This window comes from Alexandromys fortis, unplaced genomic scaffold (genome assembly GCF_014885135.2).
Source record: "Alexandromys fortis isolate MF-2015 unplaced genomic scaffold, M_Fortis_MF-2015_v1.1 scaffold_157, whole genome shotgun sequence".
NCBI classification, from domain to species: domain Eukaryota; kingdom Metazoa; phylum Chordata; class Mammalia; order Rodentia; family Cricetidae; genus Alexandromys; species Alexandromys fortis.
Genome location: NW_026068041.1, coordinates 2,440,323 through 2,462,393, shown reverse-complemented (window position 1 = coordinate 2,462,393; position 22,071 = coordinate 2,440,323). Strand labels below are relative to the sequence as shown.

General features: G+C 50.7%; 1 protein-coding gene and 1 long non-coding RNA gene across 2 annotated transcripts in view; one reads left to right on the top strand and one right to left on the bottom strand.

The window, feature by feature from the left end:
• LOC126515793 (uncharacterized) overlaps positions 1 to 22,071 on the top strand; it is a 43,863-nt gene that overhangs the window by 21,113 nt on the left and 679 nt on the right. The gene's annotated exons all lie outside the window — the stretch shown is intronic.
• Cacng2 (calcium voltage-gated channel auxiliary subunit gamma 2) overlaps positions 4,258 to 22,071 on the bottom strand; it is a 125,085-nt gene continuing 107,271 nt past the window's right edge. The window contains exons 3-4 of the mRNA XM_050165710.1: positions 6,230 to 6,370; positions 4,258 to 5,048 (exon numbers count right to left, since the gene is read on the bottom strand). Coding sequence (XP_050021667.1) covers positions 4,513 to 5,048; positions 6,230 to 6,370 — 677 coding nt within the window. The 3' untranslated portion in view covers positions 4,258 to 4,512. The remainder of the gene's footprint in view (positions 5,049 to 6,229; positions 6,371 to 22,071) is intronic.

The window sequence follows — 22,071 nt, the reverse complement described above, 5'->3', positions numbered from 1 at the left end:
GCAAATGCCACCCATTTTAACAAAGGAGTGTTCATGTGTCTGTGGTGATAATGGCTGTCAGCGAGTGAGGTAGCTGGAGCTCCAGCCGGCAAGCTAATAACTCCACTATAAACCAGCTCAGCTCTGTTTTCCTTAAATCACTGGATCCGCAGCACAGCCATCTACCCTCTAGGTCAAGGGCAACAGATTCAGAAAGGTGATGGGCAGGTGGGTCAAACTGGTGGTCAGGTCGGGAGGTGGCTTAGTTGCTAGAGTGCTTGCTGGCAAGCATGGGGTAATGCGTTTGGTCCCCAGCAGTGGGCAAAAGGGATATGGTTAAAGAATGCCCCCAAACTTCAGATGTGCACCAGATGAGTGTTTTTTGGTTTGCTTTCTAAGTCTTGATTTGATATGACACCCTTGCTTTCCTCTAAACCTATCTGGCATCACAGATTTTGATGTTAGAGGTGTTCCCAATGAAACAGATTCTATTCACATGTAGAGGTGTTAAAGGCCCTCCTTCCGTGAGCGGACCAGCCAGGGCTAAATGCTGGCTTTGGCCTTTGCCAGCTGCCCTTTGGGGCCTCTCTCCAAGGTCAAGATCAAAGCCTCTTATCTCTTCCACTTTGTCAAGTGAGAGTCTCCTACAAGACCCTCCCCATTCTTGTGGCAGCTCCTGGTGCCCTCTGAAGATTCTAGCCTGTAGGAAGCCTTCAGAGCCCAGCGTCCTGTCTGTCTATTGCACAGACAAGGAAGGGGGCAGTGGGCTAGTGAGTGGGGGGCTGGCTTGTTGAGAGGGGAGAGAGCTCAAGGATGGTATAAGCTCTGCTTTCAAAAATGGGGGCACAGTTATGTGAAGAGGGACCAGAGTTGCTGGAGCGTGAAGGGAAAGGACGGACAGTGACAGCAGGGACTTGCCAGAGAGCTGCTTGGCACTGGCCTCCGCCACCTTTTGAGGGGGCAAGCTCCCGGTCACAGGAGGCATGTAATTGTCACGAAGGAATGCTGACGAGAGGGATTCCTGACTTTGGAAGTTGGGATGCTTTACTGCATGTCGTCTGTGTCTACCTCCGCTCAACTCTGAGAACTGCTTTAAATGGGATGCCAGAGTTGGGAAATGAAAGGAATTCATGGAAGTGAGGACCAAGCTATAAAAAAAAAATCTTTATTTCATGTACCAGGATTTTGTGTTTTTTTTTTTTTTTTGTCGTTTTGTTTTGTTTTTAGGTTTCTTCTTTTTAAAATTTTTTTCTGTTAACAGTCTGGAAAAAAAAAAAGGACCCACCAAGAAAATAAAATGGAAATTGGTTTCTTGAATTGACCAGAGCTGGGTATGAGCTGTCAGTCATCACAGGAAGCATTGCCCCTTCCCTCCAGGCCCCCTAGCCCTTTCTTGGTCAGTCATGCTGATATTACCTCTCACCCACAAGTCCTTGGGTAGCCTGACCCCAGGTCTCACTGCCTGGGAAGAAGTTCGATTGCTGCTCAAATACTTGGCCAGAGCTCAGGGAGCTGGGACCACAGTTTCTCCGCAGAGAGGAGCAAACGTGTATGGCCCTTTCCTGTGTCTCTAGGCCTTGATCTGGGGTGGTCTGGAATCAGCTGGGTCTTGGGCAGGGCTGAGCGAGGAAGGATAAGGTGCTATTTTTGCCCAGTTTGGAAGGTGTTCTGACCTCCCTGCATATTAACTAGCCTGCAGATCTGAGCCATGGGGCCAAAGGCCTTCCCTGAACTTCTGGGCTGGACTAGCAGATAATCTGCCTTGTGCGGACCTGGGAGGAGAATGTTCCTCTTCCAGACACAAGACAGGAAGCCATAGAAGCCTTCCTCAGCATGCCTCCCAATTCCAGAGAGTTTCAGCAGAGAACACTCAGAGCAGGCCGCTGCCAGCAGAGCAAAGCCAAGCGGGAGTCTGGTTGATGCTAGAGGAGCAGAGCTCACACTCGGGGTAGGTGGTAGCCTCTCCCCAAGGCTACTAGGAAATGGTTAGCCTGTTCTTGTTGTCCTGGCCCTTACCTCTTTGGGGAAGGAGAAGGGGAAACCTGAGTGCTCCCCCAGTTCACTCTGGGGTGCAAGCTGACATTTGCCTGGGAGAGTGTCCTGCAAGCAATTTCCACACAGGGAGATCTTTTACCCCAGAAGACCTGCTTTTCCACTGACCCCAAAGACAGCAGAGGACCCGTCTTTCAAAGAAGCCTCCCCACTCACTATGACTGGGGTTATAGCATTCAAAAAGGGAAGGTAAATGAGCTTTGGGGACAGTGTGTCTCCCTGTCTTCATGGCAGGATAGTTGCTCACATAACATACATGAATTTTTGCTTTGACACTGGATGTGGGGTTGGGGGCTGGGGAACACAGTGAGGAGGCACATGGTGTATGTGTGTGTGTGTGTGTGTGTGTGTGTGTGAGATGTGTGTGTGTGTGTGTGTGTGTGTGTGAGAGAGAGAGAGAGAGAGAGAGAGAGAGAGAGAGAGAGAGAGAGAGAGAGAGAGAGATTTAGGAATGCTCTCAATGTCATCAGAACTGCATTGATTGCTCCTGGCCATTTTCCACTGGATTGGGCTGGTGGCAGATCTTAAAAGTCACATGCAAATTAAGAATGGACCTTTGGAGTTAAAGCCAGTCTGTCCATGAATTGACAGTGAGACACCAAGGCCCAGAGAGGCCACACAGCAATGAAGTCTAGAATACAGATGGGAGCCCTTCCAGGTACGAGAATGTGGTGTGTTCATGTGTTCGAGTGTGTTCATGTGTATGCAAGGTACAGTGGGGGGCACACAGGAGCACAAAGGCCAGTGATGGAGTTGTTGGGCTGGTTTCCATGGCTTTGGAGGGCATAGGTCAGCTGCCTCGAGCCACACCCCCGGCTGTGTGTTGGATGGGAAGGGTTGTCGTTGCGTTGCGTGGGAACACGAGTGGTTGCTGCAGCGCTGAGCCTAGGGGACAGGGGTTGTGGGTGTGACTGTGGGTGGGATGGGGGCAGGGGTGCCTCCCCTCTCCGTCAGCAGCACCTCCCTGCAGGCAAGAAGAGACCTCTTCTGCAGTCCCCAGGAAGATGGTAGGCCCTTTCTCCCTTCTCTCTGGCTTTGTGCCCAGCTCACATCTCTCCCAATGGGTTTTATTTGTTTGTTTTAATGGATTTCTATATTTGTTTTCTGTTTTGACTTTACAAGTTCCCTGCTAAATTTTAAGTCCCCCACCCCACCCCGATTTTTGTTTTCACAGTTTAAAGCTGGAAAAGAATTAAAAGAAAAAAATACTACTTGATTTTTCTTGCAAGTAAATTCACTTATTATATATTTACATTTATTTATAGTCTGTGGTTTTTTTATTAAAAAAAATCACCACTTGTTTTCCTTTTTCTTTTGTAAAAAGAAACCTTTTTGCAATGTCGTTGTTGGACTCACTGAGTCCCCAGAGGGGCATCAATGAGTCCACAGACCCCCAAAGGGTCAAAGAGCCCCCTTTCCAGGGGGCTGGGGGCCTGTGAGTGTGGGGGTCCACCATCGCCCCAGGGTCATCTAGTGGCCCTGAGGTGAGGGGTGAGGAGGGACGGCTGCTCTATATCCCCTGGGGGTGGGTGTCTCCTGCCTCCAAGGACAGGAGCTCAGGTTACAGACCCCCCAAAAGCTCCCCCTGAGGATCCCAGGGATCTGGCTTCTCTGTGAGCCGCCAGCAGTCATCCCTTCTCCTTCCCTTTCCCCAAGGCCTAGGAAGTCATCACAGTGGGTTAAGGACCATTAAGGACTGGGAACCTGGGGCTGGGTGGCCCCAAGTGCACCACCTCCAGGCACCTAACGGACAGGGGCGGACCAAGGGCTTGGGTCACCTGGAGGCCTGCAACTGCCCCATTGATGCTGAGTAGAGCTGGCTGCAGAGCCATTGAACTTCCCCAGCATCCCAGGGCCCAGCCAGGGATCCAGGGGCTTGGCAGTGACCATTGCTCCCCTGGCCCCGGGGGCCCTGAGTCTCTACCCTTACTCTCCCCGGGAGGCAGGGCCCTCTGGGGTTAAAGGGAAAAGAATGTGGTTTTATTTTAAAACTCTCCCTGCAGTTAAAACAAAACAGAAACAAAAACAAAGGCAACATAAACCCTAATAAATACTCTCTTGCTTTCTTCATTTTTTTGTTTTTTTGTCTTTTTTTTCTTTACATTATCTTGGTTCCCTTTTATTTTTCATTTAAGTTGGTTTTTTATTAAATGTTAAAATAATGGTACATGGGAAATCATGCATTTTCTTTTAGATTTATTTTCTATTTTAATTTTATCCCTCTTGCTTTGTTTAAAGTTTGTCTTCCCTCGGTTATATTTTTCCCGCATAGCCTGTGGTTTTGATTTTGTTCCTCTTGTATTTTGTTCTTTTTTTAAAATTTACTTGCTATGTTTTTCTCTTTTTTTGTTGTTTTTTGTTTTTTGTTTGTTTGCTTGTTTGTTTGTTTGCTTTTTTGCGTGTGGAAGGATTCCCCGTGGCTGCTGCGGTCCCTCCCCCGCCCGCGGGCCAAGCCTCCCAGGTCCCCCGGTTCCACGGTCTTCATACGGGCGTGGTCCGGCGGTTGGCTGTGTTGGCGTGGAGAGAGTCCTTGCTGTCCTTCTGGATACAGTTGTGGACCTGGAGAAAGCTGTTATCCCTGTCTGAGTTGTAGGTGGCGGTGGGCGTCGTGGCAGCCTTCAGGGGGTCCCTACTGAGGGTATACATGGAGATCTCCGTGGACGGCAGGGTGTTGAAGCCCTTCACGCCCACGGGCGAGGCGTCCCTGGAGTGAGAGGGCTCGGTGGAGCGCGAGCTGGAGCGGCTGCGGCGCTGGTAGCGGTAGCGGTAGCTGGGGATGCGGGTGATGGCGGAGGCCTGGAGGTAGTCGGTGGCGCGGGCCGTGGCCCGCAGCTGTTTGTGGCGGTCGATAAACATGTGCACGGCCAGCACCCCGACCATCTCGGCGATGATGAAGGACAGGGCCCCGAAGTAGAAGGACCAGCCGTAGGAGTAGCTGTTCTTTTTGGAGTCACTCTTTGAGGGGTCTCCAGCATTGGCTGATATATACACGATGATCCCGATGATGTTACTCAGACCTGCGGGGGAAGAAGGGGTCAGAGAGGAGAGATGCTAGGGGGATGAGAGACACCGGCTGGGCTTGATCTTTCATTTCTATGAATACGATGAACCTGAGGAGGGTAGACCTGGAAGCTCCCTATTACGATTTCGAGTTTTAAACTTTGTTTCTTTCTTTATTTGGGTATGAGTGGACCATGACCTGGGTGTGGAGGTCAGATACCTTTTGGGAGTTGGTTCTCTCCTATGGTTGTGTTGAGTCCCAGGAATGAAATTCATGTCATAAGGCTTGGTGGAGTGCTTCTTTCCCCACTGAGCCATCTTGCTGGCCCCGCCTCAATATCTCATCATGCTGACTCTTCATAAAGCCCGGAGGGGAGGGGCCAGTGTTGGCAAATATGGGCAGACAGAGGGATCTTATGAAGCATGAGGTAGTGGCAGCAATTGATACGGTTAGCTGAGTACTCACAACGGCTTTCCCTATCCAATGCTTCACAAACAGGCTGCAGATGGGGACATAGGGTATGGGGGGGGTGTTAAACACCATGCTCAGTCCACAGCTGGAATGGCAAGGGGGGCCGAAGTCTTTAGATACAGTGACCACGTCTGAGTTTTCCAAACTGAGGATAAGGCAAGGCCTTATTCCTACAAGAGCCCGGAGAGGACTCGATGAAGGAAGACAGGTGAATGTTCTTGAAAGAGAATGACCCGGGACAAGGTCAGTGCTTTTAGAGGGCAGACAGATTTATTAAATGGCATATGATACAGTTCTTGTTGTTCCTTGGACATCTGAAGCCCTTGTGATAGGTCATGTAACATCACGGAACAGCTAAGATATCTGACTGTGGGGCCCGCCTGCTCCACTGGCTGGGACGGTGTAGGGCAGTCTTCCTTGGCTTCCATCGTGCAGCTGGGCATCATGCAGGATAGAATGGGAAAGGGTGGGCCCCTTGGTACTTCTTCCTCTGCCTCTTCCTCAGTTTGCTTGTGCTGGGAGGTCAGAGGAAAAAAGGGGTGGGCCTGATGACCTGAAAGTTACCAGGGTAGTCAGCCCTTTCCTCAAGCAGTCGGAGGACAGGGCATTGGGCACAGGAACGGGGGTCTGTGCACCGGAGTCCTAGCTCATTCCCCTGGGACACAGCCTGTAGCCCGAGCAGGAGATACCACACCCCCATCCTCTCAGTGTATGTCCCTGCCTTACCTGCAGACACGAAGAAGATGCCAGCGCTCAGGATGATGTTGTGGCGTGTCTTGTAAAACTCGCTTGCTGCGATGCAGAGGCCACCCATGAAGAGCAGGATCACACTTAGGATCGGGAAGATACTCGAGGCCCTCACGGCCCCTGCAGAACACAGAGCACAGAGGCTCAGTGAGGGGGAAGGGATGGAGATGGAAGGATGCAGGGAAGCTGGGTGGGGGGACCAGCACACAGGGTGCAGGGCTTCACAAATATAGCCCTGGTGTCCAGGTGGCTTAGCAGCATGAGGAAGGGAAGGAAGTGGGGGTCCCTGCCCAGCTCAAAGTCCCCTAAGAGCTCTCCATGACTTTAGGACCAGACTCCAGAACCCTGCCAGATGCACAGGGCCTTGTATCACTCAGCCTCCATGTTTTCTTGCCCTGGCAAGTCGGCCTCCTGGGATGTATCATCTCATACCATACTTAGCTTCCTTACTAGGATGTCTTTCCTGTTCTCTTTCCCTTGGCAAACTTCTACTCATCTCTCAAAAACCCAGTTCAAAGTCTCCTCCTTGGTATCACCTTCCCTGGCTTCTTTCTATAAAAACCATTAGTTCCCTCCTCCTTGGTGCTTGGAGGTACTTGAGGCTACTAGGAGGCAGGTGGAGTCACAGGGCTTGAACTGGAATCTGGCTGTAGCATTTATTAGCTGTCTAAGTTTGGGGATGCCATCTTTGAGGTGTCCACACCTCAGCAAGACAGGGATGGTCTGTCTCCAAGGAGCGTTGTGAAGGCTAAATGAGTCAGTTTGGGTACTGGATTTATAAAATACGTCCACAAAGCAGCAAACGACAGTTGTCATATAGTCAGTGCTTGCTTGTGTGTAGATTTTCATTGTAAGTCATAGAGCCCAAAGGGCTGTCTATGCCTCTTTTTATAGCTTCCTTCTTCATTTGCTCTCTTCAGAGACACAGGAGACCCCCAGTGCATACTTGTGGAGTGAACGAAGTGGTTCAGAAAGGGTAGCAGGCAGGCTCATTGCAAAGAGATAGTGGAAAAGAGATACTTGGGCCTTGGGATGAGAGAGCAAGGAAGGCCTTAGACACTTAGACTTTCTAAGGATACTTGGAGCTGTGACCAGGCAGGGGATGGAACTGAAGGTCAGGGGGCCTGCTTAGATGTTATGGTTGCCTCTGTGGCTACCTCCCTCTGGGTGCTGTAGATTAAACCCAAGGCCCCCCACATCCTAAGAAAGTACCCTACCACTGATCTGCACCCTCAGCTCTCCTTTTCCCTTTCTAGACAGGGTCTAAATTGTTCGGGTTGTCCTTGAACTCACTCTGTAGCCCACTGAAGTTAGGATCTATCTGCCTCAGCTTTCTGAGTGCTAGGACGAGAGAGCTCTATCACCATGGCCTGGTGCCTCTATGGCTCCCTCAGTGGCTTCTAGTCAAGTTGGGGCTTATAAGTCATGGGTCCTTTGAGCCAAGCCCAGGGACTGGTTATGATATAGTTTGGGGATGAAGATGCCAGGTATGTCTTTATCCTTGTCCTTTTGTGTGGCCAAAGGCTGAGGATCTGTGAGAGAAAATCCTCCCTCTCTCAATCTCTCTTTCTCCCTCCCTCCCCCCCTTTCTGTCTGTCTTTCTTTCTTGACAAGTTCTCACTATGTAGCTCTGGCTGACCTTGAACCAGGGATCCTCTCATCTCAAGTGCTGGGATTATAGGTATGCATTGCCATTGCTAACTGGGGAATACCTCCTCTTCCTCTTCTTTCTCTCTTCCCTTCCCCTCCCTCCCTCCCTCCCTCCCTCCCTCCCTCCCTCCCTCCCTCCCTCCTTCCCTCTTTCCGTCCCTCCCTCTTTCCCTCCCTCCCTCTTTCCCTCCCTCCCTCCCTCCCTCCCTCCCTCCCTCTCTCCCTCCCTCCTTCCTTTCTTTTTTTTTTTTTTTTTGAGACAGAACCTTGGAAATCACTATGTAGATCAGGCTGTCTTCAAATTCCCAGAGATATGCCTGCTTCTGCAGTGCTGATATTAAAGGGACAGACCTGGGCTTTTAAACAGAATTTTAGGGAGTTCCTTGTAACCCCACCCCTTACCTATGGTAGAGTCTAGATGCTCACTACTGCTCTTTGGTGAGTAGACAGTTTTATGGTGGGAGCAGAGGGCCTGATGACATGCAGAGTTCTATATCCAGGCAGGTCCCAGATGGAGGTTGGGCCAGAGGCTTACTCTGAAGTTTCAGCACCCTGCCGGAGGGCTGCTTTCCTCCCCAGGCCTTTGGGAGATGTATTCTCTTGTAAACTAATTCTTAGAAAATACATTCTGTTTCTAACTGGACCCCAACCCAAGCCCTCATGTGCATAAACATGGAGACAGACAGACACACACACACATGTCCACACATGCATAGTTCATAGCTTCCTTAATTTCCATCAGTAAGAGCACATAGGGATGGTGAGCGCTCCCTGACAGCCTGGAGAAGCCAGAAGCTCCTTTGTGCTGGGTCTTAACACACGTTACAATGTTGCTGTAATTTAGAGAGAAGAAAACTGAATTCAGAAAGATGGGGCAACTTGTTTAAAGCTACCTAGCTAGTGACCGACCTTCCTTCCTTCCTTCCTTCCTTCCTTCCTTCCTTCCTTCCTTCCTTCCTTCCTTCCTTCCTTCCTTCTTTTCCCAAGATAGGGTTTCTCTGTATGACTGCCCTGGCTGCCCTGAAACTCACTCTGTAGACCAGACTGACCTCAAGCTCACAGAGATTCCCCTGCCTCTGCCTCCCGAGTGCTGGGATTAAAGGAGTGGCTTCACCACTGCCCAGTGAGCAGGGTTTCTAATCTAGAACAGCACCAGGTCTCTCCCAGGAGTTTAGGAGGGAGCTGGGAGGTGGGAGGAGCTGGACTCTGGTTCCATCTGCACTGTGGACTGTTACATAGATGATTCTGCCTTTTTCCTATGGATACAGTGGGAGGACTCTGTCCACCTTCTCCGAGGATGTGGCTCTTTCTGCCCGCAGCATGCCTGTGTTCATCAGAGGAGACTCCCCTAATGCGAAGGGACTCAAGACAATCAGATACCCAGCTATCCTCTTCTGCTGTGAGAATTTTGTGCCTTTTAGTGTCTGCCTTTAAAAAAAATTATATATATTTTTAAAAATACCAATCCAAATTCCCACTCGTTTTCCTCCTCCCATTCCCTTCACACACTCTCCCAATATGAGCAAAGAGGTCAAGACCATGATGGGTTCATCCACTGAAACAGTCTACCTGAGCTAATGGGAGTTCACCAACTCCAGCTGGACTGGGAAGGAACAAGCACAGTGAAGGCGTAAGTCACGAACAAGGCCACACCAGTTTGGAGTTATGATTAATAGGGTGTTATTTATTTAAAGGGGAAAACTTACAGATCACCGTCCCAGACAACAGCCATCTGCACAACCAGGAAGGGAGTCTAGTCTCCGGCGGAGCAGGAAGTGAAGAGAGAGCGAGCAGAGGAAATAGCCACTTTTTTAAAGGGAGAGAGGCCACGCCCCAATGGGCTGGTATAGCCTCTCTGAATGTGGCTGACAAGGTCTGCCTTCTAAAAGCTTACACCAGCCGGAAGGCAGTGGGATTCACACCAGCCTTGGTGGGATTCTGTCTGGTGGCTGTGGCTGGGTCCTTCTGATCGACAGTGCACACCGTACCGGGACAGGGATGGCTGTCTGAGATGGAGGGTTCTTTGCTCTTGCCTGGTGGTCGTGCCACCCCTGTGCCTGGTTGCTGGGTGTATGAAAACAAGCCTTGCCCCATCTTTATGGAACTATGTCCTGGTGAGGGACATACAAGTCATCAGACAGCAACAGAGCCAGGATGAAGTGTTCTGACTGAAAGTCCCTGTGGGGTATGTGTGTGCCGGGGGGGCTCTGAGAACTGAGAGTGGGGGCATTGTAGGTCAGGGTAAGGAGTGTGCCTTAGTTTTCAGGGCATGGGGACACACTGGGAAACTAATAGGGAGGGCTGGAGAAGCAAAGTCAAGAGTGACTTAGAGCCTAGAGGAGTGCTGCTGGCCATGGCAGTGGGACTTGCTCCAGTGTGGGCACACTCCTGGATCTGGGCAGAGGGGGGCAGGACTGAGAGACTCTTGGGAAGTGGCTAGAAGTGGTGAAAGACAATGCTTTCCTGTGGGTTCAGCCTTGTGGGCTCGCTGGAAAAATACACATGGAGGCAAGGAGAGAACAAACTTTGTAGAGACAGACCAGGCCAGGCCAGAGGGTGAGGAGGGGAGGAGGAGGGGAGGAAAGAAGAAGAAGGAGGAGGGAAGGAGGAGAGGGAAGAGGGAGAACTCCAGGTTTAGACATCCCTAGTCTGAGGTTTTCCAGGACTATATCCGTGTACTGTGGACCAGGAAGCTGCCTTCCAGGAGATATGCGTGTTAGGTTGTTTATGTGGGCTCCATAGACACAGATGAGATCTCCCTGCCCTTAGCCCTAAGACCTGAGGGTTGGGGTCCCCAGCATGTGGTGACTGCCCAAAGAAGATGAAAATCCAAACAGGTTTTCTCCCAAGCTGCAGTGACCAGAAGAAATGAAGGGGCTTTTGTAAGTGAGGTGTTTGTGTATGGGACACTTTATGGTTCTATTTCCTTGCCTTCTCCCCTCCCCGGCTTTTGACAGGGTCTTTATAGCTTAGCCTGGCCAGAACGAGTTGTATAGCCCAGGCTGGCCTCAGTCTTCTGGGTGCTGGGATTATAGGCGCACACTGCCATAATCAAGCTCAACTCCTATTTTCTGTGTTGGTGGCGGAAGTGACAAATATCCTAAGCACTGGGGAAGAACCATGCTTAGGAAGTGGCCTCTTGCCTCTGCCAAGGGTGGGAGTCGGGGTGAGTTGGGTTGGATGGTTGGGGAATAGGGACACTGAATCAACATTCTCTGTTGGTCCTCTTTGCCAGATTCTCTTGGTAAATCATGTTTGTGATCTCGGGCCTCAGGGAATCAACTCCTAAGGCCATCACACTGCGAAATTGCTCTTCGGGGTGGGCTCATCCGGTGGACAGCAGCACACAGAGGCCATGCTGTTCCTTTTCTCCATCTGGCAGAGTGGGCGGGTGGCGCTTGGTGACCGGGAGTGGGGTGGGGAGAGGCATTAGAAGATCCGGCCTGCTGCTGGCTCTTCTGTTTGTCTTTCTGTTTTCTGGCCTCAGGTCTGCACTCTGCGGGCACTGCACTAGTGGACCCATCAGGCCCCCCTCGTTGTGACTATCCTGTGTCCCTGGGATCCTTCCTCTAGGCCAGATTGCCATTTTAACCATTGGCCTGTCTTGTTCCCTAGTAGTCACAATGGTTAGCACACTGAGGGTAACTCCCCAGTTTCTGCACAGTGTTGAACTCTGTGAATGTTAGCCCACTGGGACTTGATCCATTTTAATGGGATTGGGTGTTAGATATGCTAGACTGGAAGAACATTTTAGACTCTTGTTTCCTGCCCGAACCCCCTGTTGGTTCCAATTGATTGGTGTAGCAAACCAGCCAATTGGAACAAAAATGAAACTAAATGTGAATAGGAGGTGTGTGAGTGTACTTGTGTGTGTGTGTGTTGGAAAGAGGTGTAGAGAGATTGGCAGGGAGAGAGGAAGGGCGTGAAGGGGGGGAGAGAGAGGGAGGAAGAGAGAGAGCGCGCTTAGGTGCAGGCACAGGCTGCCTCACTGACTGTGTGGTCTCTGCCTGGCTTTCCCATCTATATGATGGGGAAGCAGCCATAGCTACCCTCAGGGTGGCTGTGAAATGAACCAGGCTACTGTCAGGTTGGGGACCCAGTTGAGTGCTCAGCACCCATTTGTTCTCTGTGATGCCTCATGGAAGATGTGCTGAGGCTACTTGGGGGGAGCATTGGCTGTGTTGGGAGATAGCTGTATGAGCATCTCTGCTGGCCATGCTGCCTGGCCCTGTGTCTCAGTTTTCCCAGCTCTCTGTGTAGAGATAAGGAAGGAGTACAGCCAGCTTCTCAACTGCTGTGGGGAGGAGCCTGGGCAAAGTGTTCAGGGCATGTCCCCACTGGGTCAGGAGATGTGGCTGTTATGACAACAGAGTGGGTGTGGCTATTGTTTCTCTTAGGCTTTAAAAATAATAAAAGATCTATATTATCTATCTATCTTCTTTCTATCCATCCATTCACCCATCTACTTAGACAGCTATCTCTCTCTCTCTCTCTCTCTCTCTCTCTCTCTCTCTCTCTCTCTATGGTGTAGGGGTGGGGAGCATCTGTGTGTATTGTGGTCTATGAGTGGAGGTCAGAAAACAAGTCGTGGGAGTCTCCTTCCATGTGGTTCCCAGGCATTGAACTTGGGCTATCAGTTTTGGCGACAGGCTGCAGGATGCTGCTGGCTCTCTCTTGGGATTTGGGTTCCTGAGATGGGTGTTCGTTAAGTGCAGGCTGTGATTCAGCAGCCACTAAACCAAAGAGCACTGAAATGAGCGTGAGCGAGAGGAACTGGCCTGGGCCAGGGCAGGAATGCTGGTGCTGCCCTGCACTGTTTGGCTGCTATCCAGGCCCTGGACAGACTTCCTTTGCTGTAGGACTTGACAACTCCCTGACTGCTCCGACTTCTGGGGGAAGATCCCTGTCCCTTAGTCCCTGCTGAAGGCTTGGGCAAGGGATGCGTGGTGGAGACTGTGCCTGGATCCTGGTCCCAGAAAGGTCCTGAACAGCATCTCTTTTTCTGGGTCTCAGTTTCCCCCATATCTGTGAAATGGAGGCACGGGGCTAGTGGCCCTCCTGGAGGCCTGAATTCAAGAGCTTTGAGGATGTTCTTTCCCTCCAAAACCTGTAGGGGGCAAACCTCAACTCAGGGACTCCCTCATGTGTTCCCCGTGGTGGCTGGGGGGTGTGAACTAAGCACTCCTTATTCACTGGAGGTTCAGAGAGATTGAGGACTTGCTTAAGGCTACAGAGCGCAGCTCTTGTAGACTATTATTTTAAGATGTGTTGCTTTTGTTTATGCTGCATTTGTTTAACTCTGTGAGGCTGTGATTCTTTGCCTGTCTAAAACACCTGACGGTCTAATAGACACCCAATAGCGAGGCAGGGGAAGGGATAGGTGGGGCTGGCAGGCAGAGAGAATACATAAGAATGGGAAATCTGGAAGAGAAGAAGGAGCAAGAGGCTGGGAGGTGGTGCACACCTTTCATCCCAGCACTTGGGAGGCAGAGGCAGGTGGATCTCTGTGAGTTCGAGGCCAGCCTGGTTTACAAGAGCTAGTTCAGGACAGGCTCCAAAAAGCTTCAGAGAAACCTTGTCTCAAAAAACAAACAAACAAACAAACAAACAAAAAAGAAGGAGCAAAAGAACAAGGAGAGGAAGGAAATCAGGGGCCACCCAGTCACCCAGCCAGCCACGAAGTAAGAGTGAAAGTCAGATATACAGAAGTAAGAAAAAGAAAAAGCCCAGAGGAAAAAGGTAGTTGGGATAATTTAAGAAAAGCTGGCAAGTTTCTCAGGAGATCTTGTCTATTTCCCCTTCCCAGGGGATCCTTGTATGTTTCTCTTAAGGTTCTCCTTATTACCTTGCTTCTCTGGGGTCGTGGACTGTAGGTTGGTTGTCCTTTGCTTTAAGTCTAATATCCACTTATGAGTGAGTACATATCATGTTTGTCTTTCTGGGTCTGGGTTACCTCATTCAGACCCAGAAATGGGTGGGGGGTAGAAGGAAGAGTGGCAGGAAGGGGGAGGGGAGAAAAGGAGGGGGGAGAATAACTTGAGGGAATGGGATGGTCGAGATGGGGGAAGGACAGAGAGGAAGAGCAAGAAAAGAGATATCTTGATTGAGGGAGCCATTATGGGGCTAGTGAGAAACCTGGCACTAGGGAAATTCCCAGGAATCCACAAGGATGACCCCAGCTAAGACCCTAAACAACAGTGGAGAGGGTGCCTGAACTGGCCTTCCCCTGTAATCAGATTGATGACTACCTTAGTTATCATCACAGAATCTTTTTTTAAAAAAGATTTATTTATTTATTTTATATACAACATTCTTTCCATGTATGCCTGCATGCCAGAAGAGGGCACCAAATCTCATTATAGATGGCTGTGAGACACCATGTGGTTGTTGGGAATTGAACTCAGGACCTCTGGAAGAGCAGTCAGTTCTCTTAACCTCTGAGCCATTTCTCCAGCCTCATCACAGAATCTTTGTCCAGCAACTGATGGAAGCAGATGCAGAGATTCACATCAAAGCACTGGGCTGAGCTCCCAAAGTCCAGTGAAAGAGAGGGAGGAGTGGTAATATGAGCAAAGGGGTCAAGACCATGATGGGGACACCCACTGAAACAGCTTACTTGAGCTAATGGGAGCTCACTGACTCCAGACTGACAGCGGGGGAACCAGCGCAGGACCAAACTAGGCCCTCAGAATGCAGGTGACAGTTGTATGGCTGGGGCAGTCTGGGTCACTGGGAGTGGGACCAGGATTTATCCCTGCTGCTTGAACTGGCTTTTTGGAGCCCATTCTCTTTGAAGGGCTATCTTGGTCAGCCTAGATATAGTGGGGAGGGCCTTGGTCCTGCCGTAAAGTGATGTGCTAGACTTTGTTGACTCCCCATGGGAAGCCTTACACTTACACTCTCTGAGGAGTGGATGGAGGGTGGGGTGTGGGGAAGGTGGAGAGAGCAGGAGGAGGGGAGGGAGTGGGAACTGGGATTGGTATGTAAAATGAGAAAAGATTGCTTTAAAAAATTAATTAATTAATTAAAAAAAAGAAAAGCTGGCGAGAAACAAGCCACACTAAGGCAGAGTATTTACAAGAAAGTATAAGCTTCTGTGTGATTTATTTGGGAGCTGGGTGGCGGGCCCCTTGAAGAACAAAAGACCAAAAGAGCAAAGAGCCCCAAATAATAAAACGAATAGAAGTTAAAAAAAAAAAAACCCTACACACAGCCATCTGGAATTTAGGCCCTTTTGTTCCAATTCCCCAACTTAGACCTTGGCACCTCATTTTCCTGTTTACTGCAAGCTCAGCGTCCTAGGAAACCCTTGAATGACTGGTAGGGTAAGTGGAGGTAGGGACAGAAGGAAGGAAGGGCGGGGACATCCTCCAAGGTGGGAGGGTGACCTTGTGTGGCCTGAAACCTAGTTTCATCTCTGCCCTCATTACAGACAAGCAGTTCCTGGGCCTGAGCTGAGAGTGTCTGTGAGCTGGATGGGGTGGGAGGACACTATGTGTAGCTCTCCCTCTTGGGGTCCCCAAGTTCTTCATATTCCAGCAAGGAGAAGAATCTTAACTGAAACCAAGACCAGGACCGGGGTGGTAGCCCAGAGGTAGAGAGCTTGCCTAGTGCACGTAAGGCTTTGGGTTTGATTCCCAGTGCCATAGAGCAAAGAGGAAAATGGAAAAAAAAAAAAAAAAACCAAAGACTAAATAGGATTGTAGCCTGTTCCCACCCTAGAGGAGAGCAGCGTCACTTACCTCTTATCTCAGGCGGGGCTCTCATGGCCTGCCGCCTTCCAGCTGGCTTCTCCTCCCCTGGCTGAGCTCAGCACACTCAGGAGTCAGCCAGGCCTTGAGTCTGAGCATCCAAGTTCTCTGTTTCAAATCCTCTCACACAAGGTGGGTAGTGTGCTCCCTCAGGGTAAAACTGATGCTGTCTATGAGCCTGCCAGTGTCAGAGATGCCTGCCGTGGCTGCTCTTGGGCCAGAGGTGCCCCCCACCTCCAGCAGTGAGTGAGTGAGTGTGTGTGTGTGTGTGTGTCTGTCTGTCTGTCTGTCTGTCTGTCTGCAATGGCTCCAGCTCCCCTAAGTCTCTTCTCAAAGACTGCTTTTGGCTTGAGGAACCCACTGGAAAGGGAAGAAGGGAAGCTCTGTTCCCATCCCAGCCCCTCCTCTTTGTTCTCGGCACACCGCGGTCATCACATACACCGCCACACTAAGCAACCACACTGGCTAATGCCTTCTGAGTGCTTCCTGTGCTCCTGCTGCTCAGAAGCCAGCTCACTCCATCCTCAGCACAACCTTGAGAGAGAACATGGAAGACGAGGCCAGGGAGGCAGCTGAAGAGGCTGTTGGATTTGAACCTCCGCAGCCATCTCTCTCTTGATGGCCCAGCTCAGTGTGTTACTTTATCCTCCCTGTCGGTATCCTTCCTACCTAGTGGGATGACTATCCTTGAGGAGGGCCTGCTGCTTCAGTTGCCTTCTGAGCTGAGGGGCCTATAACTCAGGTGTGACTCAGCTCCTGCTCCCTCACCCCCTTCTTGTAGTCCGTGTGTGTGAGGTACCCAGCTCTGCTGTGTATGAGAAAGTATGTGCAGGCATGTCCGTCCGTCTGTCTGTCTGTCTGTCTGTCTGTCTGTCTGTCTGTGTTTGTGTATGTGTGAGATCTAGCATATTAATCCTGGCCCTTCCCCTCAAGTTCTAGCTCCAGACGCTGTTGAGTAGGGGACCTGATCCTACCTGTTGGTCCTGTGCTATTAAAGTCTACAATATTATAGATTTCGGTGTCTGACATACAGTAGGTGCTTAATATGTGATTGTGGACAGGGCCTTATTGCACTGATTCTTTTTCCCTCACTCCAAGCCACATGAGGGAGACTAAAACCACAAATTTCTATCTTATGGACATAGCAGGTGTACTCTACCACACAGAGATCTGCCCCGACACAGAAAGATGTGCAGATACCTACCTACCTACCTACCTACATATCTACATACATACATACATACATACAGATAGACACTTAGATGTGTAGACACCAAGGTGCCAGACACAGACCACGGCACAGATGTAGACTCTAGCAAAGACATATGTTGGCATTCACAGGGGGGTGGTGGCCACTAGCCAACACCTCCTTTTCCTTACTCAGACTAAAGAAGAGGCAGGGACCACCAGGACAGGCACGTCCACAGGACAGTGCTGGGTAGAACAGTGTGACCTTTCATCTCTAGTGGGGGCAGTGGTAGGCGAGGAGAGTCCCAGACCATCCCACTTAGCAAAGGTATTGGGAACGAGGAGTGGGGTGAGGGGTCCCACATTACTGAGGCCCTGGACTCTGACCCAGGATTGATGGTGGGCCAGAGACAAAGACCGTGCATACATCTACCCATCCATCTCTCCCCTCATGGAGACCCTTCCATGCACTAGGCCCTCAGGAAGGCTGGATAGTGGCCTGTGAGCAAGTGCACCCTGTTTCTCCCACTGACCAGGAGCCGAGCTTTAGACTCCTGTCCAGTCACCCTCTTTTAGAACCCCCTGTACTCCTCCTTTGTCCCAAGTCACCCTGGGTGAGCAAGGAGGGCAGAGGTGGCACCCTGGCTCCTTCTGCTTTGCTTGTTCTGTTTTGTTCTTCAGATTATTGCTCACACTCCCCACGAGTGCTGTTAGCCCCACCCTGACCCTGGCAGCAGGGCTTGACTCCCTGTGTCGCAGTCCCGCACCGCACAGCACAGTACAGCACAGCACAGCAGTTTAACACGCTTTGCGACGAACTTGCTAATTTCGTTGATTGCAAATCTTAGGCACCTGAGGCCAGGCCTCAGCGGCTGTCAGCTTTCACATCCTTAGCACCTGGAGGAGGGTCTAGCCTACAGGAAGGAGGCAGCTGCTGGAGGATTGGAAGGCTGTGAGGCGTTCACACTTGGAAGGGAAGGAGAAAGATACACTTGTCTCTAGGGTGACGGCTTTGGAGGCTTAAGGCCCCAGGAAGAAGGAGGCACAGGTTTGGCAGGGCTAAGTTCACCCTGTTATGGTTCATCTTACCATGGTCTTGGGCTTGGGAAGAGCCTAAAGGCCAGAGACAAAAGGGAAAGGCAGAGCCACACTTCGCCCCCACTTCTGCTCATATCTCTGTTTTCTTTGGAGTGAGTTCAGAACACTGAAAATGGGCTCAGCTGCCCCTGTGTGGATTGGGCAGAGATGCTGGGGGAAAGCCCTCTTTGCTGGCTCTGCCCCTTTCCTCATGCCTCTATCATTTTAGTGGAACCTGAAAAGCCTGGGCACGGCACTTGGCGGCGAGAGGGCCTCATATCCACCTGAAGGCTAGGTCCTCTGAGAAGCCTTCCCTGGTCATACTGTATGGAAACACCCACCTCCCCCACACTCTGGCTCCGCGGTGCTGTAGTCCTCATGCCCTCAGGGATCTTATGCTTGCTTCTCTCCTCAGTGTCTCCTTTCATCAGGGCCAGGGTTTGCTTTGCAGTGTTCTCTCTGGCATCCCAGCCCTTAGCATAGTGCCTGGACACAGCGAGGCTCTGTGAAGTGTGCTGCTGAATGCCTGGATGGAAGAAGCTCTTAGCTTTCTTTTCTTCTTTCCTTTCCTTTCCTTTCCTTTCCTTTCCTTTCCTTTCCTTTCCTTTCCTTTCCTTTCCTTTCCTTTCCTTTCCTTTCCTTTCTTTCTTTCTTTCTTTCTTTCTTTCTTTCTTTCTTTCTTTCTTTCCTTCCTTCCTTCCTTCCTTCCTTCCTTCCTTCCTTCCTTTCCTTCTTTTCTTCTTTCTTTGGAGGAGGTGGAGCCAGAGCTAGGCTGGCCTTGAACTTGTGATTTTCCTTCCTTCACCTCCTGAGAGCTGGGATTACAGATATGTACCACCACTCCTGGATCTTTATAGAGTTTCGTTTGTTTGTTTGTTATTTTTTGTTTTAGAAAAATATGCATGATCTCTGTTCAAATTATATTTTAAACCTGAAGTCAGAAACAAAATGAGGAGGCCTGGGTGGGGACAGAGAAATAGATGTTTCAGTGTAGCCCCTGACCCTCACTATGTTGCTATTTGGTAGGTGATATCCTATTTTTATAGCCAGGTGACTTTGGTCAGAGAGGCGAAGGTGCTGGCTAGGTCAGCGCTGAGCTGGTACTTGAACTGGGTGCCTTGAGCAGCTTGGCCCTCACCTCTCTTGAGCACAGAGCCCCAAGGAGCCCCCTTGGTGGCTCCTGTGACCTAGGGCTTGTCTGGCTAGGCTCAAACTCTACTCTGCTCACACTTGTATATCTTCAGAGCTTGCCTCATTTTTGAGAAGAATGCTTTAGCCGGCCCTGGACTGGGTGGGTGCGGGGCCGGCACAGGTCTGACCCTGCCCGAGTGGTATTATGGTCAGTGTTGTCGACGTGATAGAGGTGAGTCTCTGAGTATGCCTGTCTGGGTCATCTTGATTTTATTGAGGTGCAAAGACCTGCCCACGGTGGGTGGCACCATTCCCTGGCTGGGATCCTGAACTGTGTAAGTGGAGAAGGGGAGCTGAGTGGCAGTCTGCGCGCATCACTCTCACTCTCTGCTATGGATGTGATAGGGCCAGCAGCTTCAAGTTCCTGCTGCTGACTCTCCTGACATCTCCTTCAAGAAGATGGGCTATCTTCTTGAACCGTGAGCCATTGTAAGCCCTTTCTCCTTAGCGGTACTCCTATTAGGTATTTTACCGCAGCAACAGGAACAGTAAGACAGGCAGGCTGCTTGTGATCTTGTAACCACTGGGGCACTCACTACCTCTCTGGAGCCCACCCTGCATGGCCACTGTCCCCTCAAGTCCAGAAGTCTAATGGCAGAGCTGCCTTCAGGGGGAAGTCTCTGGTGTCTCCATTGGTTGAACCCTTTCCCTGCTTTTCACTCTGTCCCATTCAGAGTTCTCTACTTGGGGCTCAGAGTCGAGCCATCTACCAGCTGCCTGGCCTTTGGCCACCCCAGTCTCTGGCTGCCCCAGCTTCGTTGGCTTCACCTTGTTTTACCTCTCTCTGGTCTGCACCATGTCTGCCTCTCAAAGCTGGAACTGGCCTCACTGCCTCCATTACTGCCTTTAGTCTCCTTCCCCTGATGGCCAGCTGCCCTTTCCAGACCAGGCCCCATCTCACTCAGAAAGACACTTGACCCTCTCACCAGACCCACAAGGCCCGAACCCTCCTATGTCTCTGCTATCTTAGGCTGCAGGCGGGACTCTAGCTTAGGCTGACCTTGTTGTGTTGACCAAAGATGGGTGCTGTTCTTGCTCCAAAGCCTTTGCTTAGTGGTTCCCTTCACTAGGTTGTCTCCTCCCGAGAAATCCTCTCACTGTTTCCCCTTCCCTCACTGAGAAAGGATGTCTTGGTCCCTCATCTAGGTGACACCCTTCTCCTGTCTTTCCCCATCACACTCCGTTTTCTGAGGCCATCTCAGGCAGGGCTCTTGCTCATTCCTTCTTGCCTCCACTAGGGCACAGCCTTCCCAAAGGCCCCGTAGTCAGGCACACAGTGGGCGCTTAGTAAATACGTCACAGTGGATGAATGATCCTTTTAGAACCGAAATTTATACTTTGGTACCATCTTTAGGAAACACTTGGGAACACCTTTGTGGAGAACATTCCAGGGAGAGCAGGCTCCCTCGACTCCCCAGGCTGCTTTCTACTTCTGTATGAGATGTACACTTTAGGTTCCTAGTCTTTCCCTAGGTAGCTAGCTCTCAGGGCTAATTCTTTCTCTCTCCCAGCTTCTCAAGGGAGAGGCATAGCTGTGTGAACTAAGGTGGTGGGTTTAACTAACCTGGGCTCTGGACTGACTCAGGCTCTACCTACCTCCAGGTAAGCCCCACCTACCTAAGCAATTCTACTGGAAGTCCCGGCTGCTTGCTTTATCCCTGAAGATATTTCACCATGACTTTCTCCACACCCATTCACCTATCCGGTCACTTTTTTGGTCTGTCAGGAAAGCACGTCACCAGACCCCGTCTCCCTGTCAGGTGCTGTACTGGATGGGGGTGAAGACATGCATGGGGCAGAGACTAGGAAGCTTCTATCTTGCCAAGATATTGGGTGCAAACCAGCAAAATTGCAGTGTGGGGTGATAAAGCATGAGATGGGGATGCAGTCAGGGGGTGAGGGGGGCCCAAGAGGGGCTTTTGAACCAGAAAAGATGTATAAGGGCAAGGTTGCTTCTAGAGAAGTCATCCCTGCCTCCCATTTCTTTCGGCTCCACAGAACGACAGGAGCAGTGACTTCGACCTTCCCCAAACCAAACTGTCTCGCTCAGACAACCCCATTACACAGCTCAGGGCCAGCACACCCTAGGCCGGCTGCTGCAAGCTTTTGGGAATGAACCTTCATGGGAAGTGCCACTAAGAATCCTGTGTCAATTTTTCCTTAACAAGTGACATCCAATAAAAATTAGGCATAGTGGCTCTTGCCTGTAATCCCAGCACTGGGGAGGGGGAAGAAAGGGAATTGGAAGTTTAAGGTCATTCCTGGCTCTATAGTAACTTTAAGGTCATCCTTGGCTCTATGGTAACTTTAAGGTCATTCCTGGCTCTATGGTAAGTTTAAGGTCATCCTTGGCTCTATGGTAACTTTAAGGTTAGCCTGGGATACAGGAGATCCTGGCTTTAAGAAAAGGGGCATTTATTCAAAGGCTTCCAGTATCTGTAGCTAGGATGGCACCACTGTGGCTTGAACAGCTGAGAACATTTCCTAGCTCACCCTTTGCAGAAAATGCCCGTTCATTCGTTATACACACACGCTAGAACCCCTGCTTTGCTCAGTGAACTCAAGTCAGACCTCAGGACCCACGTCACTGACACAGACCTCAGCCTCAGTGCAGGGACAAGATGAGCCAGTGCCCTGGCACACTTCTCTCTTTGCCCTAAGGAAGCAGAGACACAGCATGGCAGAGGGTGTCCACGAGGAATCCTGTATTCCACGAGAGCCATTTATTGAGCAACTATCGTATTCTGGGTACAATACTGAGTGAGACAAACCCCGTCAAGGTGCTTTCTGTCGGGCTGATGAAGTGTTTTGCCCTCACTGTGCTTGTCCAGGTGAGACTCTGGGCCCAGGTGTGTATAGGGCCCAATCCCTATACTCCCACTTCTGTATCCAGGTCTTGTTTCTATCAAACTATCCTGGGATCAGCTGTCTCCGAGGGCCCTCCCCCTCAAGCCTGCTCTTACT